Genomic DNA, 19,076 nt, shown 5'->3' with positions numbered 1-19,076 from the left:
TTCAGCAGAGGTAGGACCAGCATAGCAAGAACTGGCTCTTGGGAAAAACCACAGCCACTAAGGGAAGGTAATGCATTTGCGATGTTTACTGCACTCCGCATCCACAGGCCCCTTTCCCCAGGAATCACACAGTAGCCTTGCAGGCTGGGTGACCCAGGCCACCTTTGCCTGTCTGTCTCAGCTAGAGGGGCCCGACAGAGGGCAGCCCGATACCTCACCCACTCCTGTACTGTCTCATCAGTGTTCACATTTGCCAAATTAATTAGCTGAAGTGCCTTGATTTGCCACTACCACCGGTGCTGGAACTCCCCAGGTGTCACGTCTGTAGCGCTACTGCCAGAGCACTGGGCTGGGCCTCTTTCAGTTTCCAGGATATTCGAAGACGGCGGCGGCTCCCATGCCGGTCCCGATGCACATGGACACCACCCCATACGCCCTGTGGAAGCAAAATGTGCTGGTTGGGTGAAGGCACAAAGGGCAGAAGCCCAGCCACCAAGCTCTCCCCGGACCAGGCTGAGCTGGGTGGACCAAGGCCTTCACGGGCACAGGACGCCAGACCTCAGGGCACGTGGTTCCCGGCCACCTCCCCCTCGGGCGCACCAGCTGGGCCTCCCCCCAACCCCCCACCCCCGACCTCCACGGGGGCCAGCCTTACCGCCTCCCACGGCGCTTCAACTCGTTGAGCAGTGTGATGACCTGTCGCGCCCCAGTGCAGCCCAGCGGGTGGCCCAAGGCCACCGCACCCCCCAGAGGGTTCACCTTCTCAGGGGGCAGTTGCAGCTTCTCCACACAGTAGACGGCCTGGAGGGAGGCTGAGCATCAGCTGTAGCTCCCTCCCCGGTCCCCTGCACCACCACCCGCTGCCTCCAACTGGGCGGCCCAGGCAACAGTGCAAAACAGGGGCTCGCCTGACTTGCGAAGGCCTCATTGATCTCAAAGATGTCCACGTCCTCCACCGTCAACCCTGCAGGCAAGCGGAAAAGACCGGAGCTGACCCAGCGGCCCCTTAGCAGGCTTCTCAGACTCCCTGGGGCCCTGCGCCATCCATGGGCTGGAGGCTGGGCTGCCCGGTGTGTCTGCCTCTGTTCCAGATGGGTGAGCGGGTCCCAGCTGTGGGGTCAGGAAGGGGTCGGGGTGCTGGCCTGCCCCACCTTCACTCTGCGGCACCCGCAGGCCCACCCCGGGCACCCGCCTCTGGCAACAGCACGAGAGGCAGGAGTTGGATCCAAACCTAGGGTGTGAAGGAGCCATCTTACCTGCTTTTTGCAAAGCTACAGGGATGGCATAGGCAGGTCCAATGCCCATGATGTCAGGCGGGACCCCAACCACTGCGTAGGACCTCAGGACCCCAAGGATGGGAAGGCCCAACTCTTCTGCCTTGGACCTCCTGGCCAGCAGGATGGCAGCTGCCCCGTCACTCACCTGGCTAGAGTTTCCTAGAGGCAAACCACAGGGTTAAGGAGGCCTCGGGGGCAGCTCCGGGGAGGTCCAGACCTTCCACATCCACCCTGCCTGGTGGCTCCAGGCTCCCAGAGGAGAACACCCGGCATAGAAGCAGCCCCCTCCTCACCCCACCCCCAGCCCAGTCTCACCAGCTGTGGTAGAGCCCCCCTTCTTGAAGGCAGGCTTCAGTTTGGCCAGGCCCTCCAGGGTGGTGTCGGGGCGGATGCCCTCATCGTGGGCCACGGTGACACTTCTCTCAGTGCCCTTGTCATCACGGACCGTGGTGGTCACAGGCACAATCTCAGCTTGGAAACAGCCCTTGCTCTGGGCTCTGGCTGCCCTGCCAGCACCGTGGACAGCCAGGCTCAGGTTTCCATGGGGTTACCTTCCTTCCTGGGGTCCCTCCCTGAGGCCTCTGCCTCCTGCCCTGCCCTTTGGGACAGACATGCAAGCTCGGGCTGCTAAATGTGGGGTCACACTCACCTCGGGGGGACGGCAGAGGGTCCCCTACTACCCCACCTGCCCTGGGAGTGGGAAGCCCAGGGCTTTACAGGGACTTCTTGGCCATCAGCCTTAGATCTTCAGATCCTGGCTTATCCCAACCTCAAAGGGGAGGGGGAAGTTTGGAAGTGGCGGCTTCCCTTTGAGACCTTCACCCAAGAGGGACTAAGCCAAACTGAGGCTGGAGCCCCAGGAATATTTGTGCTGGGTTCTGCCAGCTTTTCTGTTCCCTCCCGTTGCTCAATTCCATCCGTTCCCCACGTTTCCACGTGATTAAAATGACATATACCACCCTGAATATATCTATGCATAATTTGCATGAGTGACACTTATGATTAACACAAACTTGTTAGTGGAATAAAATTTTTTAAATGTCAAAATAAAATAAAATGGCATATACCAAACTACTGGATGAATCTTTCTTTGTGTTTAAACAGTGTCAAAGCACAGGGCATTCTAGGGTGATCCTTGCAATCATATGCAAAATGTAAGGGCCCATGGGCATTCGCATAGGGAGGAAGCCACAGCTTTCACCAAATTCTCAAATGGTTACTTGCACCCAAGTGGCTAAGAACCACTGCCTCAGTGTCCCCAGCCCCTGCCTCAGGATGCTACCCCAGACTCAGGGATGCCAGGGTCCCCGGCAGCACCGGCTCCACCCTCCAGGCTCTCCAGAGAAGCCTGTGGTTACCATGTCTAATCACCAAACCGCAGCCAACTAGAGAAGAGCCCTGGCCCTTCTTACACTCTCAATGAATGGATGGGGAAACCGAGGCCAAGCTAGGGAAAGACACTCAGGGTAAACAGACCGTAATGGAACACAGTGCTAACTGCACAGTGGCCCCCGGCCCTTGCCAACCTCCCCCTTCTGGGAGGTAGAGGCTTGGAAACCAGTGGTAGCCTAAGGGCAGCTCCACCTGAGATCCCTTAGGACAGCCTCCAAACCTCACTCTCCAGCCCTTTAAACATCTCACCCCAAACAGCACTCACTTTTGCTGGGAAGCCAGTGCAAAGGTATCCTGCTTCTCCCGCGAAATGCCAAACCGCTCGGCTACGTTCTCTGAGGTTATCCTAGAACACAGACAACAAACAGTTAGCGCAGAGCCAGGTGGCCTGGGGACGGGCCCCAGGGCTGCAGGCAGGAGAGAACCGGAGAGCCCGTCTGTGCCAGAGAGACAGTAGTGACGACTCAGGGCGGAGCACAGGTAGGGAGTCAGCAACGCTGGCCAGACTCTAAGAAGCCTGTTCACCAGAGACCAGCACACAGGAGGGCGTGGGTAGGGGGCACTAACTGGCTTGGCCAGCTTCTCTTGTGCCTCAAGGAAAAGTGCTTTACCGTGGGAGACGAGTCCCCTCTGGGAAGGCCACACCCAGCTTTCTGCTCCCCGTAGCTGGAGCCTCCCCTCATCCTGGGAGCCCAGAGCCACAGAGGGGCCTTCGGCCGGGGCTTCTGGCTTCACAGGCTTCCCTCGGAGATGGTCCCTGGATGTGGAGGCAGCCGCACATCCCCTCACACGCCCAGCGGAGCCACGACTCCCTGCCCACGGACCCCGGGGGTGGCTCTGGATGCAGAGCTTAGCTGCTCTGCGAATGCAGCACCTTTGATGCTGCACTGACAGGGCCCAAGGGCCCTCGCCAGCCTGGCCGGCGAGCAAAAGCCTCCCGCCTCCTCAACTTTCTAGGCCTCCAAGGCTTTAGGGTGCAGCTGCCATCCATGCCTTGTGTGACTGAGCCCCTCAGGGTGGGAGTGACAGGCTGGGCCATGCTTGGAAACCCAGAGGCACAGAGCGGACTGGGGGCCTCAGGACACGGAAGTCAGGGGCAGCACTAAGTCCCACGCCCAGAGCCCCTGCAGAACAGACCAGGGCCGAAGGCGGGAGGCCACAAGATAATCCAAGTTCCTGCACCCCTGCTCCGGGCCAGGCAGGGAGCTGAGCGGGGACAGGCACACGGAGCCACGGTGGGCGCTCACCCCATAGGAATCAGGCAATCTCTGGCCTTCTCCTTCTCCACCAAGCGAGAGGTAACATTTCCAGGGTTCTGTCTGTCAGCCAGGGACATGGACTCCACCCTGAAGAGGAGGTGATCATCAGCGCGACACCCCACGGAGAGCTCTGCGTCTGGCAAGTGCTGGGAAACGGCCAGGGAGCTCAAGGCAGGGCACTGGCCGGCAGCACAGAGCCGGGGGTGCAGGGCTGCTGAGCCCCAGCCGCACCCTCGCCCCCACCGCTGCACAAGCCACATGTCTGGGCAGGGCCTCGCTTCCCAGCACAACTGGTCCTGCAGCCGGTCGGCAGCTCCCAAGGAAAGCAGCCTGGTGTTGGCCACCGTGGGAGAAACACATCTAACAAGCCCGGGCCCTGCCCTCAGGGGCCACAAATTCAGCGGAGAGAAGAGACAAATGTTTTAAAAGCTGCACATCAAAGAGCAAGCCGACCTGCATAGACCAGGAGGTGCTAGGAGCCCAGGGAAACTAGCGCGATCTCAGTTTAGTGTGGTCAAAAGGGCTTCCAGGAGGCGGCAGAATATAAGGCCTCAAAGGATGATAACACATAACCTTGACTGCACGCTTTTCATGTGCCCAGCGTTATTGTAAAAATCTTTTCTGGGAATTCCCTGGCCGTCCAGCGGTTAAGACCGCGCTTCCACCGCAGCGGGCACAAGTTCGATCCCTGGTCGGGGAACTAAGATCCCGCATGCCCTGCAGCGCGGCCACCCACCCCCCCACCAAAAAAAAAGTCTTTTCAGGTATAAGAGTGCTTTGAACAGTGTCAGGCTCAGAGAAGCTGAGTTAACTTGTCCATGGTCACTCAGCCAGGATTCAAATTTAGGTAGTCTGGCTTCAGAGCCCACTGCCACCTAGGATATCCTGGGCTACTCGTCATGATCACAGTCTACGGGGAACAGCCAGCCTGTGACATGAGGGAACGTCCTGGCCCCAAATCCTTAACACCCTAGTAACACAGTCTTTAATTTGCTTGGGGACTCAGATACCCGCTAAGAAACTCATGAAGGCTCTAACCTTCTCCTCAGGTCACCCACACCCCCGACCCTCCTCCAATAAGATAGAAACCAGAGGGCAGCCTGGGCAGTGGCCTTTGCCTGGCCAAAGTCCCTGCAGTGTGGTCTTTGGGTTTATCTACAACTGCAGACACAGGGCAGTACAGCAAGTGCCAACTGGCACAGCTCTGAGACGGCCCAGCAGGGCTCCAATCGAGAAGTGCTATGCAGAGGAACTGAGAGCCAGAGGGAGCACGTCAGGATCCTGGGGCTGCTGGCCTCCCCGAGGCTGCCAGCACCCGACGCCCACCCCAGCCTTCCCCTCCCCGGGCTCCACATGCTGCAGCCAAAGATGGAGTCACAGCTGACAGGGACGAAACCACCACAGATCTGACTGTGTCCCTCAGAACCCAGGAGGCAGCTGGAAGTTTCCACCTTGGTCAGCGTGGGGAACAGCCAGCCTGTGAAATGAACAAACTAGTTCTACAGGAGGCAGCTGTCCCTGGCTCTACGGAAGCAAAACTGCTCTCTCAGCAGCCATCATGAATCCACAAGGGCCACAGACAGAAACCCAGTGCTGTATTTCCTCACAATGCTTGCCCCCATTTCCAGCCTGACAGATTTCCAAGAAAGAAAGCTCTTCAAAGCCAATTTCCTCTGGTGCTGAGGGATGTGAGCAGTTCCTGAGCAGCCAGAGCTGGGGACAACTTCTAAGCGCCTGCAAGGGCCAGGGGAGAATTCTGAAATCATGGCCTCTGAGAACTCAGGAGATGAACGTTAGTTTCACTGTTACAAGTCGGTTAATAAGCTCCAGCAGGAATAAATTCTTACCCACAAGCCATGCCAATGTCATAAGACCCATTTCTGATGCCACCTGCAACAAAAGCATTTCATAAACATCCTTCCCCAGAGTCCATCTGTCCTGGGAACAGGGGAGCCTCTTCCCCACTTAGTCTCTAAGCGGGACTCAGCCCCAGCCTCAGAGATGGAAGACCCAGGAGTGTCCAGAAAAGGCTGGGGGTGCAGTGAGGGGCTCTCCTCCAGGCTTTCTGTGGTTACGGTCCTGTCAGAAATCCTTACTGCTTGCCCAGCAGACAGTGACTCTGACGACCCAAACCCGAGGAGCCCGGACCAAGGCCAGGCCGCGGCACTGGGTGCCCACCCAGTCAGAACTTACCAGCTATGCTGGCCACCGCCTGGAGCCCTGACGAACACTGTCTATTGACAGTTGACAAAGGCACGGTCTCTGGGATGTCACTGAAACAGAAAGTGAGACCACAGAGTCAGCCCCCTCTCCCCTGCCAGGCTCTCAGGGAAAGCAGGCCTGTGCTCCTGGCCAACATGACTGGCCCTTCAGGGGACAGAAAGCCCAGGGGAAGAAACCCAGCAGCCCTGCCCCTACTCCAGGCCTGACCTACACTGGGCAAACCCCATCTCTGCAGGTGCTTGCTCCCCAGTGCCCCACAATCACATGCCCCTCCACCCTGTGATTCTCCTCATCCAAGGCCAAGCACAGCCCAGAGGCAAGAGAAGGCTGGTTGGGCCACAGGGGTCCTTCTTTCTCTTCCTTTGAAGATTCAAAAATTAAAACCGTATATCCCTGATTCCTATAAAGAATAGAGAAGAGGGCCTGTGGCCGAGACAGAGAACCAGTGCAAAATAAATGTCTGAAGTATGACAGATGGCCAACAGGCACGTGAAAAGATGTTCAACGTCGCTAATTCTTAGAGAAATCCAAGTCAAAACTACAATGAGGTACCACCTCACACCAGTCAGAATGGCCGTGATTAAAAAGTCTACAAATAACAAACGCTGGAGAGGGTGTGGAGAAAAGGGAACACTCCTGCACTGTTGGGGGAATGTAAATTGGTACAGCCACTATGGAGAACAGTATGGAGGTTCCTTAAAAAACTAAACATAGAACTACCATATGACCCAGCAATCCCACTCCTGGGCATATATCCAGAGAAAACCATAACCCCAACGATCGCTGCAGCACTATTTACAATAGCCAAGACATGGAAGCAACCTAAATGTCCATCAACAGAGGAATGGATGAAGAAGATGTGGTACATATATACAACGGAATATTACTCAGCCATAAAAAGAATGAAATAATGCCATTTGCAGAAACATGGATGGACCTACAGATTGTCATACTGAGTAAAGTAAGTGAGACAGGGAAACACAAGTATCATATGATATCACTTACATGTGGAATCTAAAATATGACACAAATGAACTGGTCTACGAAACAGAAATGGACTCACAGAGAATAGACTTGTTTTTGCCAAGGGGGTTGGGTAGGGGAGAGACAAAGTGGGAGTGTGGGATTAGCAGATGCAAACTATTATATATAAAATGGATAAATAACAAGGTCCTACTGTATAGCTCAGGGAACTATATTCAATATCCTGTGATAATCCATAATGGAAAAAATACATAAAAAAAGAATGTATATATATGTATAACCCAATCACTTTGCTGTACAGTAGAAATTCACACAACATTGTAAATTAACTATACCTCAATTAAAAAAAAAGAAAGAAATGTCTCAAGTATGAGGCTAGAAACCATCCCCACTCCTCAGCCTTACTAGTAACCATATGGCCTTTATGTTCCCATTGTCTCTGGAAAGGCTGTTCCCAGACAAAAGAAAGGCTGGACAAAAATCCCTGATGGGTAATAGGTGCTCTAACATCCCTTCTTCTGACGGGTTCCCCCAGGCTCTCACACTGGTTCCAGCCCAGGAAGCTGGTGAGGCTGCCTCTGCCAGTGTAACCTGTGCTGGCCAAGGGTACAAAGCCCTGGGGAAATCCCCAGACCCATGGACTCAGAACCTCAGGGGTGAAAGCACTCTGTTGACTCTGCTGATTCTGGCGTGCAGCCAGGGTCGGGAACCTCTGGGCTAGTGCTCAGGCCAGGCTCTGCTGAGACCCTCTTGGGTGGATAGTCTCCTAGGTCCCTGTAGCCTGTTTAACCCTTCCCAGGTCCCCTAACTCCCTACTACCTAGTTACCACCCCTTCACCCAATCCACCAAGTGTTCATTGAACACCTACTCGGTATGAGGCACCACCGGAGAGATGCTGACATGTTTATAATACAGAGCCCTAGAGGATGCCTGACCACACACAGAAAGTGAATTAACTAGCAGAGACTACAATAACAGAGCAAGATGGCAAAGCACATCACAAGGAAGCACGTGGCTAGCGACTGGAAAAGAATGGGCCCTCGTTTTAAGCCTGGGAACTCAGGGAAGTCTGGTCAAAATGGCGAAACTGTGTTTGAACAGGGTTTAACTAGGGCAGAGAGGGGAGGTAGGGACAGTACTGCAAGGGGACAGAAAGACCAGCTTTCAGCAGGCTGGTTGAAAGAGGAAGCAGCAGGTAGATTAGGCTGGAAGTCAAATCTAGAGCCAGATCGCTGGAATCATTGAAATCCAGGCTAAACAGTCCGAACCTCTCCTAGTCTCCACAGGTTTTGTCAGTTTTCCTTTTCCTTCACTAGTTTATGTTCCTGTTAATCCTTCTCCACGAAGCTGGGAGTACACAACTCAGTGACTCTTAAATCGACACGTGAAAATAATTTCAACCTCCTCCCTGTCTTAGGACAACAAGTGGTAAAGGGCAATTCACCAGGGCCCCTTCTGGGCTACCCTTCACCCCAAGATTCTGCCCTGTCCCCAAGCCTCTGCTGATGGGCTAGCGTTTAAAAAGCTCAAAATCACTCTTCAGTGTGCCAACCTGGTTATTTACTTGACAAGAGGACAGAGTTCACAAGCAACAAGCTGACTTTGGCTTAAGAAAAATCAGGCCACAGAGAACTTTTTGCTCCAGTCCCAAAGGCTGTCTGTCCTGGCTCAGCGCTGGGAAACACACCCTCCCTTCAAAGTAGGGGAAAGGCAGCATCCAGAAAAGCAGGGTGCTGAGGACCCTGGTTGTGTCCAGGTCTGGTGTCCAATCCTGATCTTCCCCCAACAGGCTGAGTTCTCTGGGACCTGAGCCCAAGCAAGAGCGTGAATAGCCAACCCAGAGCAAGAACTGGAAAAGTTTACCTCAGAAACTGGGCAATTCGGGCCATTAACGCTCCGGCCCCAGGCTGAAGCACATTTCCTGTGGACAACAAACCTTTATTCAGTGCCAGGCACTAAGGTACAGCTGTGATTATCAAGAGGGGGGCATTCCAGATCTTCCTTCAGAAAGAGTGGGATTTCAAGGTCTGGAGCAGGGGCAGCCGGCTATACTGCAGCTTGTCCTGGCCATACACTAGATCCAGTCCCTGAGAGGCCCAAGCTCCCTTGCCCATGCAACCTGCTTTTCCAAATCAGCACACACTGGGGAGGTCGCCTGCCTTTAAAAGGTAACATGGAAAGAAGAATGTAGGGCAAAGCTTGAAGTCTGAAGAAGTAGTTCTGTCAGTTAGGAAAGTGTTTGTGAAATGCACACCTTCCCCTGAGTGTCCTCCACCAAGCCCTGCTGGCACTCCAGGGGTGGAACAGTGATCCCCCATCTAGGGCTGACACTTATGTGACGCGACTCTTACCATATAATGTTATATTTCCAGGCTAGAGGAGCAGAGTTGGGGAAAAAGGGTTGGACTGAAGGTCAAGAGGTCCTGGATTCAGGTCCAAGCTCTGCTGCAAATTCCCCAGGCCTCAGTTTCTCCATCTGTAAGTGCGGGGCTGGACTAGATGGGTTTTGATGCTCCAAACTCCCTCTGTTCTACCCTGGCATAGATAGTACGTCCGGATGGGTAGAGAACCCTAGCCTCCTGTCTCTTAGGGTGTTCTCAAACCCCTGCGCCAAGACCCTGGCGTTGAAATGTCTGTCACTTGAGATCCCTGCTTTCCATCATACTTAATATGCAGAATGTGCTTGGAGCGGGCACAGAAAATGCCTGGAGGCGGGGGTGCGGCGTGGAGTCTATAGCCCGAAAGGGACGATTACAGTCAGCTGCGTGAAGTCCATCGACATTCCCCTCAGGGAAAACACCTGGACGGTGCCCGGTGTGTGAGGAGGGCTTCGGCGTAATGGGAAGGCGAGAACCGAGCGCAGGGCCCGGGTGGTGCACTCACCCACGCAGATATCTCCCAGCTGGGCCGGGCTCAGCTTGACGTCCTGGAGAACCGCGGTCATGACGGCGGAGAGAAGCTCGTCGGGGGTGGTGTCCTGCAGCGGGAAGCGCGCGGCTGGTGGCGGTGCTCGGGGTTCCCAAGATCCCAGCTCCCCCAGCCCCACCCCAGAGGGACAGAGCGGTCACAACTCGGGCGCGGAGCCACCACCGACGCCGAGGGTTACCGAACAGAGGAGCCAGACCCCAGCCCACCCCGGGCCGCCATCACACACCCGGCGCCCGAGCCCAGGGGCCTCACCTTGAAGCCGCCGCGGCCCGATCGGCCAATGGCCGTGCGCCGCCCGTGCACCACCACTACATCCTCCGCCGACTTCCGCGGAGCGCCGCTCCAACACGGCGCGGCCCGCGGCGCCGGCTCCGGGCCCGAAGCGGGCTGGCGGTTCAGGTGACCCAGCACCACCTGCAGCCTCCGCATCGCGTAGCTCAGCAGGGTAAAGCCCCAACCACCCAGAGGCAGAGAGCAGCCACCAACAGACCGTCGCCCGCGCAGGCGCGGAACCGTACCTCTGACCGCCCGCTTCCTCTATCCTAAGCCCCGCCCACAACCCTGCGGGTCTGACTGGCCCTTCCCTCTAAGGTCCCGCCCACCTCCCCGCCTCAGACAACCAGAAGGCGAGTCTGCCTGAGGTCCCGCCCCTAGTCGCAAACGGAACCTCCTAAAGTTGAACCCAAGAGGGTCTTTCCACTCAAAGCCCCGCCTACAGTAGCCTCAGGCGGCTGCCAACCAGGAGGTGGGCTTTTCTGAAGCCCCGCCTAGAAATACAGACAGGAAACCTTTCCACTTGCAGCCCCGCCTACTGCCAAACCCGAGGCGGGTCTCCAAGAGCACCATTGGTATCTTGAAGCAAATTTCACCATTGCCAGGGGTTCCTTTCCCTACAACTCTGCCCGCTGCCCGCCACCAAACAGAAGGCAGTTTCGTCAGGAGCGCCGCCTGCAGCTTCTTGCCGGGAAAGAGGGGCCAGCGACTATAATTCCTCTTCCCCCTGCCTAGCCTTCTCTGCTGTCTCCCCCAGGCTGGGGGACCTAAATAATTCCGAGATGCCCCAGAGCCTACCCAGACGCGTTTGGGCTCTCCTGGGAAGTCTTTCGAGAAGACTGAGGGAATTTGGGATTCTGGGGTGGCAGGAGAACGGATTGCACAAATGTGCCGGAGATGTGACAAGCCCCCTATCCGGAGAAAGAGTATCATACTTTTTTTTTTTTTTAAACCAATTTTACAGTCATTTGGGATGATTTGATTAGTGCCCACCTCCCCAGCTAGGCTGGGGTTTCCACCAAGTCAGAGAAGGACTCTGTATTCAGGGTGCCTGCAACATACTTGACACTTAATAGGTGATCAATAAATACCTACTGAATGAGTGAATGAACCAAAGCTCCCCAGGTCAGGACGATGTCCTCTGCCCCCTAAAAAGCAAGGCCGGGTGCCCACTTGACTCCCAATGGCAATGTTTTCCCTAGACCCCAGAGGGTAGTACTGGGTTTCTCTCAGACAGGAAGGCCAAGGTGTCCTGTTACCCTCAAACACGGAGGGTGGGGTCGTGCCCCCCACTTTTCAAGGGCAGGGCCGTGGCATGCCTCTGGCTCCAGAAGGCAATATGCCCTTTTCCACCTCCAACTCTGGGTGTACAGCCAGGGATTCCCCATACTCCTAAGGGCAGGATTGTGTGCTCTACCAGAATTGGGGGGGGAGGGTGGAGGGAGGCAGAGCCGATGCCTGCCCCCTTGCCCCTTCCCCGCCATCCTCGAGGGCAGGACCGTATGAACCTCTCAGATCCCTAATGGAAAGGATATAAGTCCACCAGATGCCAAAGAGCAAGTCACCTCTTTCCTATAACCCCGGAAGGAAGGTCATCGTCCTACCGCCGCACCAGACCCTCCTGGACAGATAGGTGGAGCTCCGTAGACCTTAAAAGGTAGGTTCCCGGTCCCCACACCCGCAGTCCCCTGAGATCCCGAGGGCAGGGGTGGGGCGCCCCCCACTTCCGCACATCTACTGGGGCTCCAGATTGTAGGGCGGGGCGTCGCTTCGAAAGAGAAACCGGCGGGGCGGGGCCGGGGGGGCGGGGTGGCGGTAGGGGAAGGAGGAAGCGCAGACCCACGACGCGCCTCTGCATGACGGCCCGCCATGGCTGAAGGAGGCCCGGACGAGGGCTCCGCGCCCCCAACCCCTTCCATGTCCTCTCTGCCTCTGGCAGCGCTCAACGTGCGAGTGCGGCGCCGCCTGTCGCTCTTCCTAAACTTGCGGGCGCATGTGGCGGCCGACTGGACCGCGCTGGCGGAGGAGATGGGCTTCGAGTACTTGGAGATCCGGCGGCTGGAGACGCATGCCGACCCCACGGGCAGCCTGCTGGACGACTGGCAGGGACGCCCCGGCGCCTCGGTGGGCCGCCTGCTCGAGCTGCTCGGCAAGCTGGGCCGCGACGACTTGCTGATGGAACTGGGACCCAGCATCGGTGAGGAACCCCCCTTCCGGGGCTCATATCCGAGGTGGGGGTGGGGATTAAGGGGCTGACCATAACTGGCCTCAGCATCCGTCCCACCTTTCCTGTTTTGGAGGCGGGGAGAGCGGGGCGGGGGGGTAGTAGTTTTGGGGTGGCAAGGGCGACACTGGAGGCAGCCTGCAGAGGGGGAACCGTGCAAGACCAGTTCCCTTTTTCAATACGTGGGATGATAGGGACTAGAGAAAGAAGGCGAAGGCCGGGAAAGGCACAAGGAAACAGCTTAGGCAAAGGCTTTCACATAGGACCAGGAGTCAGAATAGGGGTCCTCTGTGGGGGGCTCGGGACTGCTTCAAGTATGTAGAGCAACAGGCAGGTAAGGGACTGAAAACTGACAGTCTTTGGAAACTTCGGGTCCCTGGAAAATGCACCCCTTCCTGCTACTTGCTGACACATACCTGCACAGGCATGGGGACAGTGGCCCACTTGGTTGGGGCTGCTGCCCTCGCTGCACATAATCACCACGTCTCCTGAGCTCTTCTTACATGCCCTGCTCACATCAGCCGTGGATCCTAGAAGAAGCATACCTTGGGTTCTATTCTCAGGAGCCCGGAGAGGGCGGGGGGAGTGGAGGGCAATGGGATAGAGACACAAGCCTGACCTTGATGGCTTCCCTCATGGCCAGAACACCACTGACATCCCTTTAGGATGGCCAGAGCCAGGTGGAAGCTCATCTTTTCAGAGCTGTTGAACTGTGGATGGCACCACAGTTCTGGGCTAGAGAAGCCCTGGAGGACAACACAGCCAGGGAGGTGGGACAGGGGCTGGATCCTGACCGTGGGTAGAGGCGTGGGGTACCTGCGGGGAGCTGGCCACACCTTGTCTCTTCCCCACAGAGGAGGATTGCCAAAAGTATATTCTGAAGCAGCAGCAGGAGGCATCTGAGAAGCCTTTACAGGTGGACTCTGTAGACAGCAGCATCCCTCGGACGAGAGATCCGGCGGGCATCACCATTTGCGATGACCCCCTGGGTAAGGGCCCAGTACTGCCCCCCTGGGCCATAGGACATTGTGGTGTTAAAAGCATGGATGTTGAAAGCAGATGGACTGTGGCACCTTGGGCAAGTCACTTAATCTCTCTGAGCTTCAGTTTCCTAAGAAATGGGAATAATAAAGTCCTACCTCTGGTTTTGGTATGAGATTTTCATGAAATGATGTGTCTATCTCATGGTCAACCTAGGGTTTGGCCTGGGGTGGTAAGGAGGTGCTCATCTTTCCGCTCCTGGGAAAGGCACTTTCTCCGAGTAGTGTCATCTCAGGATTGTGTAGGGTCCAGGATCACAGTCGCTTAGGTTGGGGGCACCTGGCTGGGCTCCTCCCCAGCCTTCCTGTAGGGCTCTGACCATCACCCTTGTGTTCTGCACCCAGGGCAAATGCCTGAGCGTTTTGACGCCTTCATCTGCTACTGCCCCAGCGATATCCAGTTTGTACAGGAGATGATCCGGGAGCTGGAACAGACAAACCATCGGCTGAAGTTGTGTGTGTCTGACCGCGACGTCCTGCCTGGCACCTGCGTCTGGTCCATCGCCAGTGAACTCATTGAAAAGAGGTTGGCTAGGTGGCCAGGGGGCAAGTGGGTGGGTGTACAAAGCCCTGCCAGGGATCCCAATGGTGGGATCCTCCCAGTTGGACCCTGTCTAGCCTGGGCACAGTGGGCTCCTCCCAAGGCCGTCCCCTGGGGGTATGCTGAACTAGGTCACCACAGTGCCTATAGCCTGCCCACTCTCCCTTAGGTGCCGTCGGATGGTGGTGGTTGTCTCTGATGATTACTTGCAAAGCAAGGAATGTGACTTCCAGACTAAGTTTGCACTCAGCCTCTCTCCAGGTAAGCTCAGCCCTGCCCTTGCCACAGAGAAGTGGGCAGGGCCTCAAGATGCCAGCCTTCCCTCACCAAGGGCCACGGATAGAGCATCAGGGAACTTGGGCAGGTCTCTACACATAAGTGTGCGTGCACATGAGTGCCCTTTGTGTGGGTGAATATGTACCAGGGGTGCTTAGTTGGGAGAGGGATATTGTTAACCCCTGGACTGAGGATTGGTCCCATCCCACTGTGAGTGAGAGCCTGGTGCCAGCTCTGTACCCTTTGGCGGCTTGCAGGTGCCCATCAGAAGCGACTGATCCCCATCAAGTACAAGTCAATGAAGAAAGAGTTCCCCAGCATCCTGCGGTTCATCACTGTCTGCGACTACACCAACCCCTGCACCAAGTCCTGGTTCTGGACTCGCCTCGCCAAGGCCCTGTCCCTGCCCTGAACTGCCCTGAGTCCCTGGGTGTGTGTGCATCTGTCTGCCTGTACATGTACTTCTACCCCTGCCTCCACCTGCAGTTGTACGGGGAATCTGTGCTCCACTGGCCTCTTGATTCCTGGACATGCCAATTCCACAGACACAGCTGCAGCCATTGTACATATCTGGACATCACATCTCATGTCCTGCATAGAACATGTGGCTGCAAGTGGCACGCCCACTTGCTGTTATCAGCCAGGACAGTAAAAACCAGAGCCAGCTGGGACTAAGAGGAAGACCAGAAGAGCCAGCTCTGACCCATCCACACATCTTAGGCCTCAGTTTCTCCACCTGAGAACTAAGTAGGGTGAGGAGAACAGGCAGTAGCTGTGTTCGAATGATTGTGGGAAATGGTGAAGCACTGTTCTGAGTCTCCTGGGGACAGGAGACAAATCTTGGCTGAGAGAGAGCTAGCTGCCTGGGCAACGTGCTGGCCACTGCTGGGACCATGGCACTGCTGGGGCAGCTGCTTCCACAATGGTGCCTATGGATGCTTTGGGGCCCTGTTGCCCCACCTCACATCCCACTTCCTCCTGCCCCAGGGGACAGATGGGGAAGCAGGCTGGCCCAGCATAGGGAGGTCCTACATTGAGCCTGATTCCCCAAGGGTCCACCTCTCCTCTGCCTCTTTGACTCCTCCCAGCCTCTGCGCACCTTCCCTGTGATAAGTCCCCAAGAGACTGGCCTGAGCGTCTGGGGCTGCTTTTCACTTCCACCTATTGAGTGCCTGTGGCCCTGCTCTCAGCTCTGCCCTGCATGAGATGGGATCCCATCTTCTGGCCTCTCCATCAAGTTTGGGTTCTGGAGCTAGGTCACCATGGTGGTGTGAGCAGGAAGCCTTCCTCCCTGGGCCACCCACAGAGAACTTTCCCACCAATCTTCTGTACTTAATTGCCTTACAAAGTTATTTGCTGGGACTAGTTTACAGTGACCACACAAGAGCCTCTTGCCCCAAAGCTTGTAGGCACATGGACACATAAAAGCTCACACACAGAGACACATATATACGTGCACAGGCACCCTCATGCACACACATACAGGCATCTTCATGCACACATTTCCCTGGATACAGCTGGCAGGAACAGCTGGGTGGGACAGTCCCACCACAGAGGGGGCCTAACCCTGGACTAAGATGGGACAATCTTGTATTCTTTTTCTGTTTTCCCTCTTCATTGGAACCAGACTCTGGAAAGGACCCATTATGCCAGCATTTACGCCTTCAGTGAAGCACAGAGCGAGGAAAGAGCTGCTTGAACTCACAGAGCAAGTTAGCTGTGACAGCTGTTTTTCCCTCCTTGGGGGATTTGTACGTTGGTTTCCCTTAAGCTCTCCTTCAAGGAGAAAATGTCATGGTCTCAGGTCTCTGTGCGAGGATAGGACCCAGGACCCTAAATCTAATAGCAAATGTATGCCTTCTCTGCACCACTTCCAGCAAGGGCTGGGGCAAACCAAGTACCTTCCCTCAGGGTCTCAGGAGGGACTGGAGGCCCCTCTCTGCATGATCTTGATGAAGCACTTAGCTACTAGGTACCTATCCCCACTTTGATACCGGGAAGTATTTTAAAACTCTTTCAAGAAAGTATCTTAAAAAAAAAAAAAAAGAAAAGAAAATATCTTTCAGGGACTTCCCTGGCAGTCAGTGGTTAAGACTTCGCATTCCAGTGCAGGGGGTGTGGGTTCGATCCCTGGTGGGGGAGCTAAGATCCCACATGCCTCAGGGCCAAAAAACCAAAACATGAAACAGAAGCAATATTGTAACAAACTCAATAAAGACAAAAAAAAAATTAACAACTTAAAAAAAAAAAGTATCTTTCACACCTGTTTGTATTCATTGTGAGAGTTTCAAAGAGAGCTGAGAAATGCCTCTGTTTGTAATTTCCCTTTCTGTATCCTAGGTTTATAATAAAGAGTTCTCTACTTTGGGAGTAGCAGGTTTCATTTGTGTCTGGAAGGAGTTTGGAAGCAGTAACTTGGGATAACGCTCTCCTGGGTACATGAAACTGGGCCCTTGGGTAGGTTCCAGTGGGTTTGCCAGGAACTTAACCTTAAGGCTGGGCCTCCTCCTCACAGGGTCCAAGCCTCACCAGGGCTGCAGGCAGAACTGTAAACAGCAGCTCAGCTACCGACGCTGGGGACACTGCTTGCCTCTGCCAAGCTTGGTCTTCTGGGGATTGTGCCACACTCCTGGGTCCTGGCCCGGCCAGCGGGAGGGGCTGCTCTCCTAGGCTCCAAGGAGAGTCTGGAGAGTCCCCACTCCAGATCACAGATCTCCAGAGAACGCAGTTGTTACCAGTAATGGCCATCCTTGGGCATATCTGTGTTAATCCTGAAAGGATTGATCTATTTTTAAATAGAGTGCACGAATTTTTTACTGTTCACTTGAGAAAAATTAGAAAATATGAAGAAAAAAATACCCATAATCCTAATCCCAGAGATAACTCTGGTGACCTTTTAGAGTGCCCAGATATTTTCAGCGACCACAGCTTTTCTCTCACTGGTCTCTCTGTTACCATGTCCTGGCTCCTGAGCCTCCTGGATGCTGGGGGCTTCCCAGCCTTGCCTCTGTACACTCAGGACTCCTAGAAAGTCCCCCTGAGGCCAGACCTTCCTCTCCAGTGTCCCCTTGGGAACAAAGCCTCAGTGTGGTCCCAGCAGGGCCCCTGGGATCTGCCTTGTGCCCCCATGGCTGGGGGGACAGTCTTTGGGTCTGCTCCTGGTCATGGAGAGGGCTCTCTGGGCCACACCAGTCACGTCATGGGGAAAGCCCCTGTTCTCTCAGGTCAAGATGGTGACCTGAATGCGCTCAGCTCAACCCCATCTAATCCTCACACCCCTCTCTCCTTCCTCCAGTGCCCACCTCCCCAAAGGTAGGTTCCCAGATACCGAGAAAGCTTCCTCTTCTCATTTTTGTTTTAGTCCCCTAGGAACTTTTGATAGAGAAATCCTTTCTCCTAAAGGGAAAATTCACTGATGAAATTATCCAAGGCAAAAGCAGGAAATTTTGGAGGGCAGCAGCAAAGGTAAAATACAAAATTACAAATTTACACGACAATGGACTTGGATTCTGCCACAAGTCAAGGGCAAGGGAAAGAAACAGGGACAGGGATTTCCTCCAGATTAGACAATAAAATATACTAATATAGTGTGACTTTGTTGGATCCTGGTTCAAACACATAAATTATAAAAAGATATTTTGGGGTCATATATCCAGTAGAGGTCAATATACAAAATATGTGAGAGCAACGAAAAAATAAACAACCCAATTAAAAAATGGGCAAGGGGGACTTCCTTGGTGGTCCAGTGGCTAAGACTCCATGCTCCCAATTCCGGGGGCCCGGGTTCAATCCCTGGTCAGGGAACTAGATCCCACATGCCGCAACTAAGAGTTCGCATGCTGCAACTAAAAAAAGAAAAAGATTTCGCATGCCGCAACTAAAAAAAAAAAAAGATTTCGCATGCCGCAACTAAAAAAAAAAAAAAAGATCCCACGTGCTGCAACTAAGACCCGATGCAGCCAAATAAATAAATAAATAAATATTAAAAAAAAAAAAAAGAGCAAGGGACTTTAATAGACATCTCTCCAAAGAAGATATACAGATGACTAAAAAGTACATGAAAAGATGCTCAATATCACTAATCATTAGGGAAATGCAAATCAAAACCACAATGAGATACCATCTCATACCCATTAGGACGGCTACTACCAAAAAACCCAGAAAACTGGGACTTCCTTGGCGGTCCAGTGGTTAAGACTCTGTGCTCCCAAAGTAGGGGCACGGGTTCAATCCCTGGTCGGGGAACTAAGATCCCGCATGCCACACTGTGTGGCCAAACAAAACAAAACAAAACAAAGCAAAAAACCCAAATGGTACATTTGCTGTGGTATGGCAATTTCCCAAAAAATTAAAAATAGAAATACCATATGATCCAGCAATTCCACTTCTGTGTGGAAACCCAAAAGAATTGAAAGCAGGGTGCAAATATCAAAGAGATATTTGTACACCCATATTCGTAGCAGCATTATTCACAATAGCCAAAATGGGTAAGCAACCCAAGTATCCCTTGACAGATGAATGAATAAACAAAATGTGGTATATACATATAATAGAATAGTATTCATCCTTAAAAGGAATGAAATTCTGACACATGCTACAATATGGATGAACCTTGAGGACATTATGCTAAGTGAGATAAGCCAGTTGCAAAAAGACAA

The 19,076-nt window shown here is 54.2% G+C and overlaps 2 protein-coding genes across 7 annotated transcripts; one reads left to right on the top strand and one right to left on the bottom strand.

Annotated features, from left to right (window-relative positions):
- Nucleotides 1–68: 68 nt before the first annotated feature.
- ACAA1 (acetyl-CoA acyltransferase 1) lies at nucleotides 69–10,639 on the bottom strand. 2 transcript variants are annotated; one of them, XM_082348692.1, is made up of 12 exons: nucleotides 10,317–10,639; nucleotides 10,020–10,113; nucleotides 9,000–9,057; nucleotides 6,122–6,201; nucleotides 5,776–5,818; nucleotides 3,917–4,015; nucleotides 2,935–3,015; nucleotides 1,593–1,783; nucleotides 1,257–1,436; nucleotides 909–964; nucleotides 656–801; nucleotides 69–436 (listed from the first exon to the last, which is right to left on the bottom strand). In XM_082348692.1, exons 1-12 carry the CDS (start codon nucleotides 10,491–10,493, stop codon nucleotides 361–363), a joined length of 1,281 nt encoding a protein of 426 aa, XP_082204818.1. In that variant the 5' UTR covers nucleotides 10,494–10,639; the 3' UTR covers nucleotides 69–360. The 2 variants fall into 2 exon arrangements, with proteins under 2 accessions (XP_082204818.1, XP_082204819.1); XM_082348693.1 differs by lacking the exons at nucleotides 5,776–5,818; nucleotides 9,000–9,057; nucleotides 10,020–10,113; nucleotides 10,317–10,639.
- A 1,496-nt stretch (nucleotides 10,640–12,135) lies between these two features.
- MYD88 (MYD88 innate immune signal transduction adaptor) lies at nucleotides 12,136–16,788 on the top strand. Of its 5 annotated transcripts, none has more exons than XM_082348759.1 (5): nucleotides 12,142–12,534; nucleotides 13,416–13,550; nucleotides 13,947–14,108; nucleotides 14,312–14,403; nucleotides 14,676–14,831. In XM_082348759.1, the coding sequence occupies exons 1-5, from the start codon at nucleotides 12,207–12,209 to the stop codon at nucleotides 14,694–14,696; spliced, it is 738 nt and encodes a 245-aa protein (XP_082204885.1). In that variant the 5' UTR covers nucleotides 12,142–12,206; the 3' UTR covers nucleotides 14,697–14,831. The 5 variants fall into 5 exon arrangements, with proteins under 5 accessions (XP_082204887.1, XP_082204885.1, XP_082204886.1 ...); XM_082348760.1 differs by having other exon boundaries at nucleotides 13,947–14,136; nucleotides 14,361–14,403; XM_082348757.1 differs by having other exon boundaries at nucleotides 12,145–12,534; nucleotides 13,947–14,127; nucleotides 14,676–16,788.
- Nucleotides 16,789–19,076: the final 2,288 nt, after the last annotated feature.

The sequence above is a fragment of the Balaenoptera borealis genome (genome assembly GCF_965194805.1).
Source record: "Balaenoptera borealis genome assembly, chromosome: 12".
Taxonomy (NCBI): Eukaryota; Metazoa; Chordata; class Mammalia; order Artiodactyla; family Balaenopteridae; genus Balaenoptera; species Balaenoptera borealis.
The sequence above is the reverse complement of the archived record's forward strand: the minus strand, read 5'-3'. Positions and strand labels throughout refer to the sequence as shown.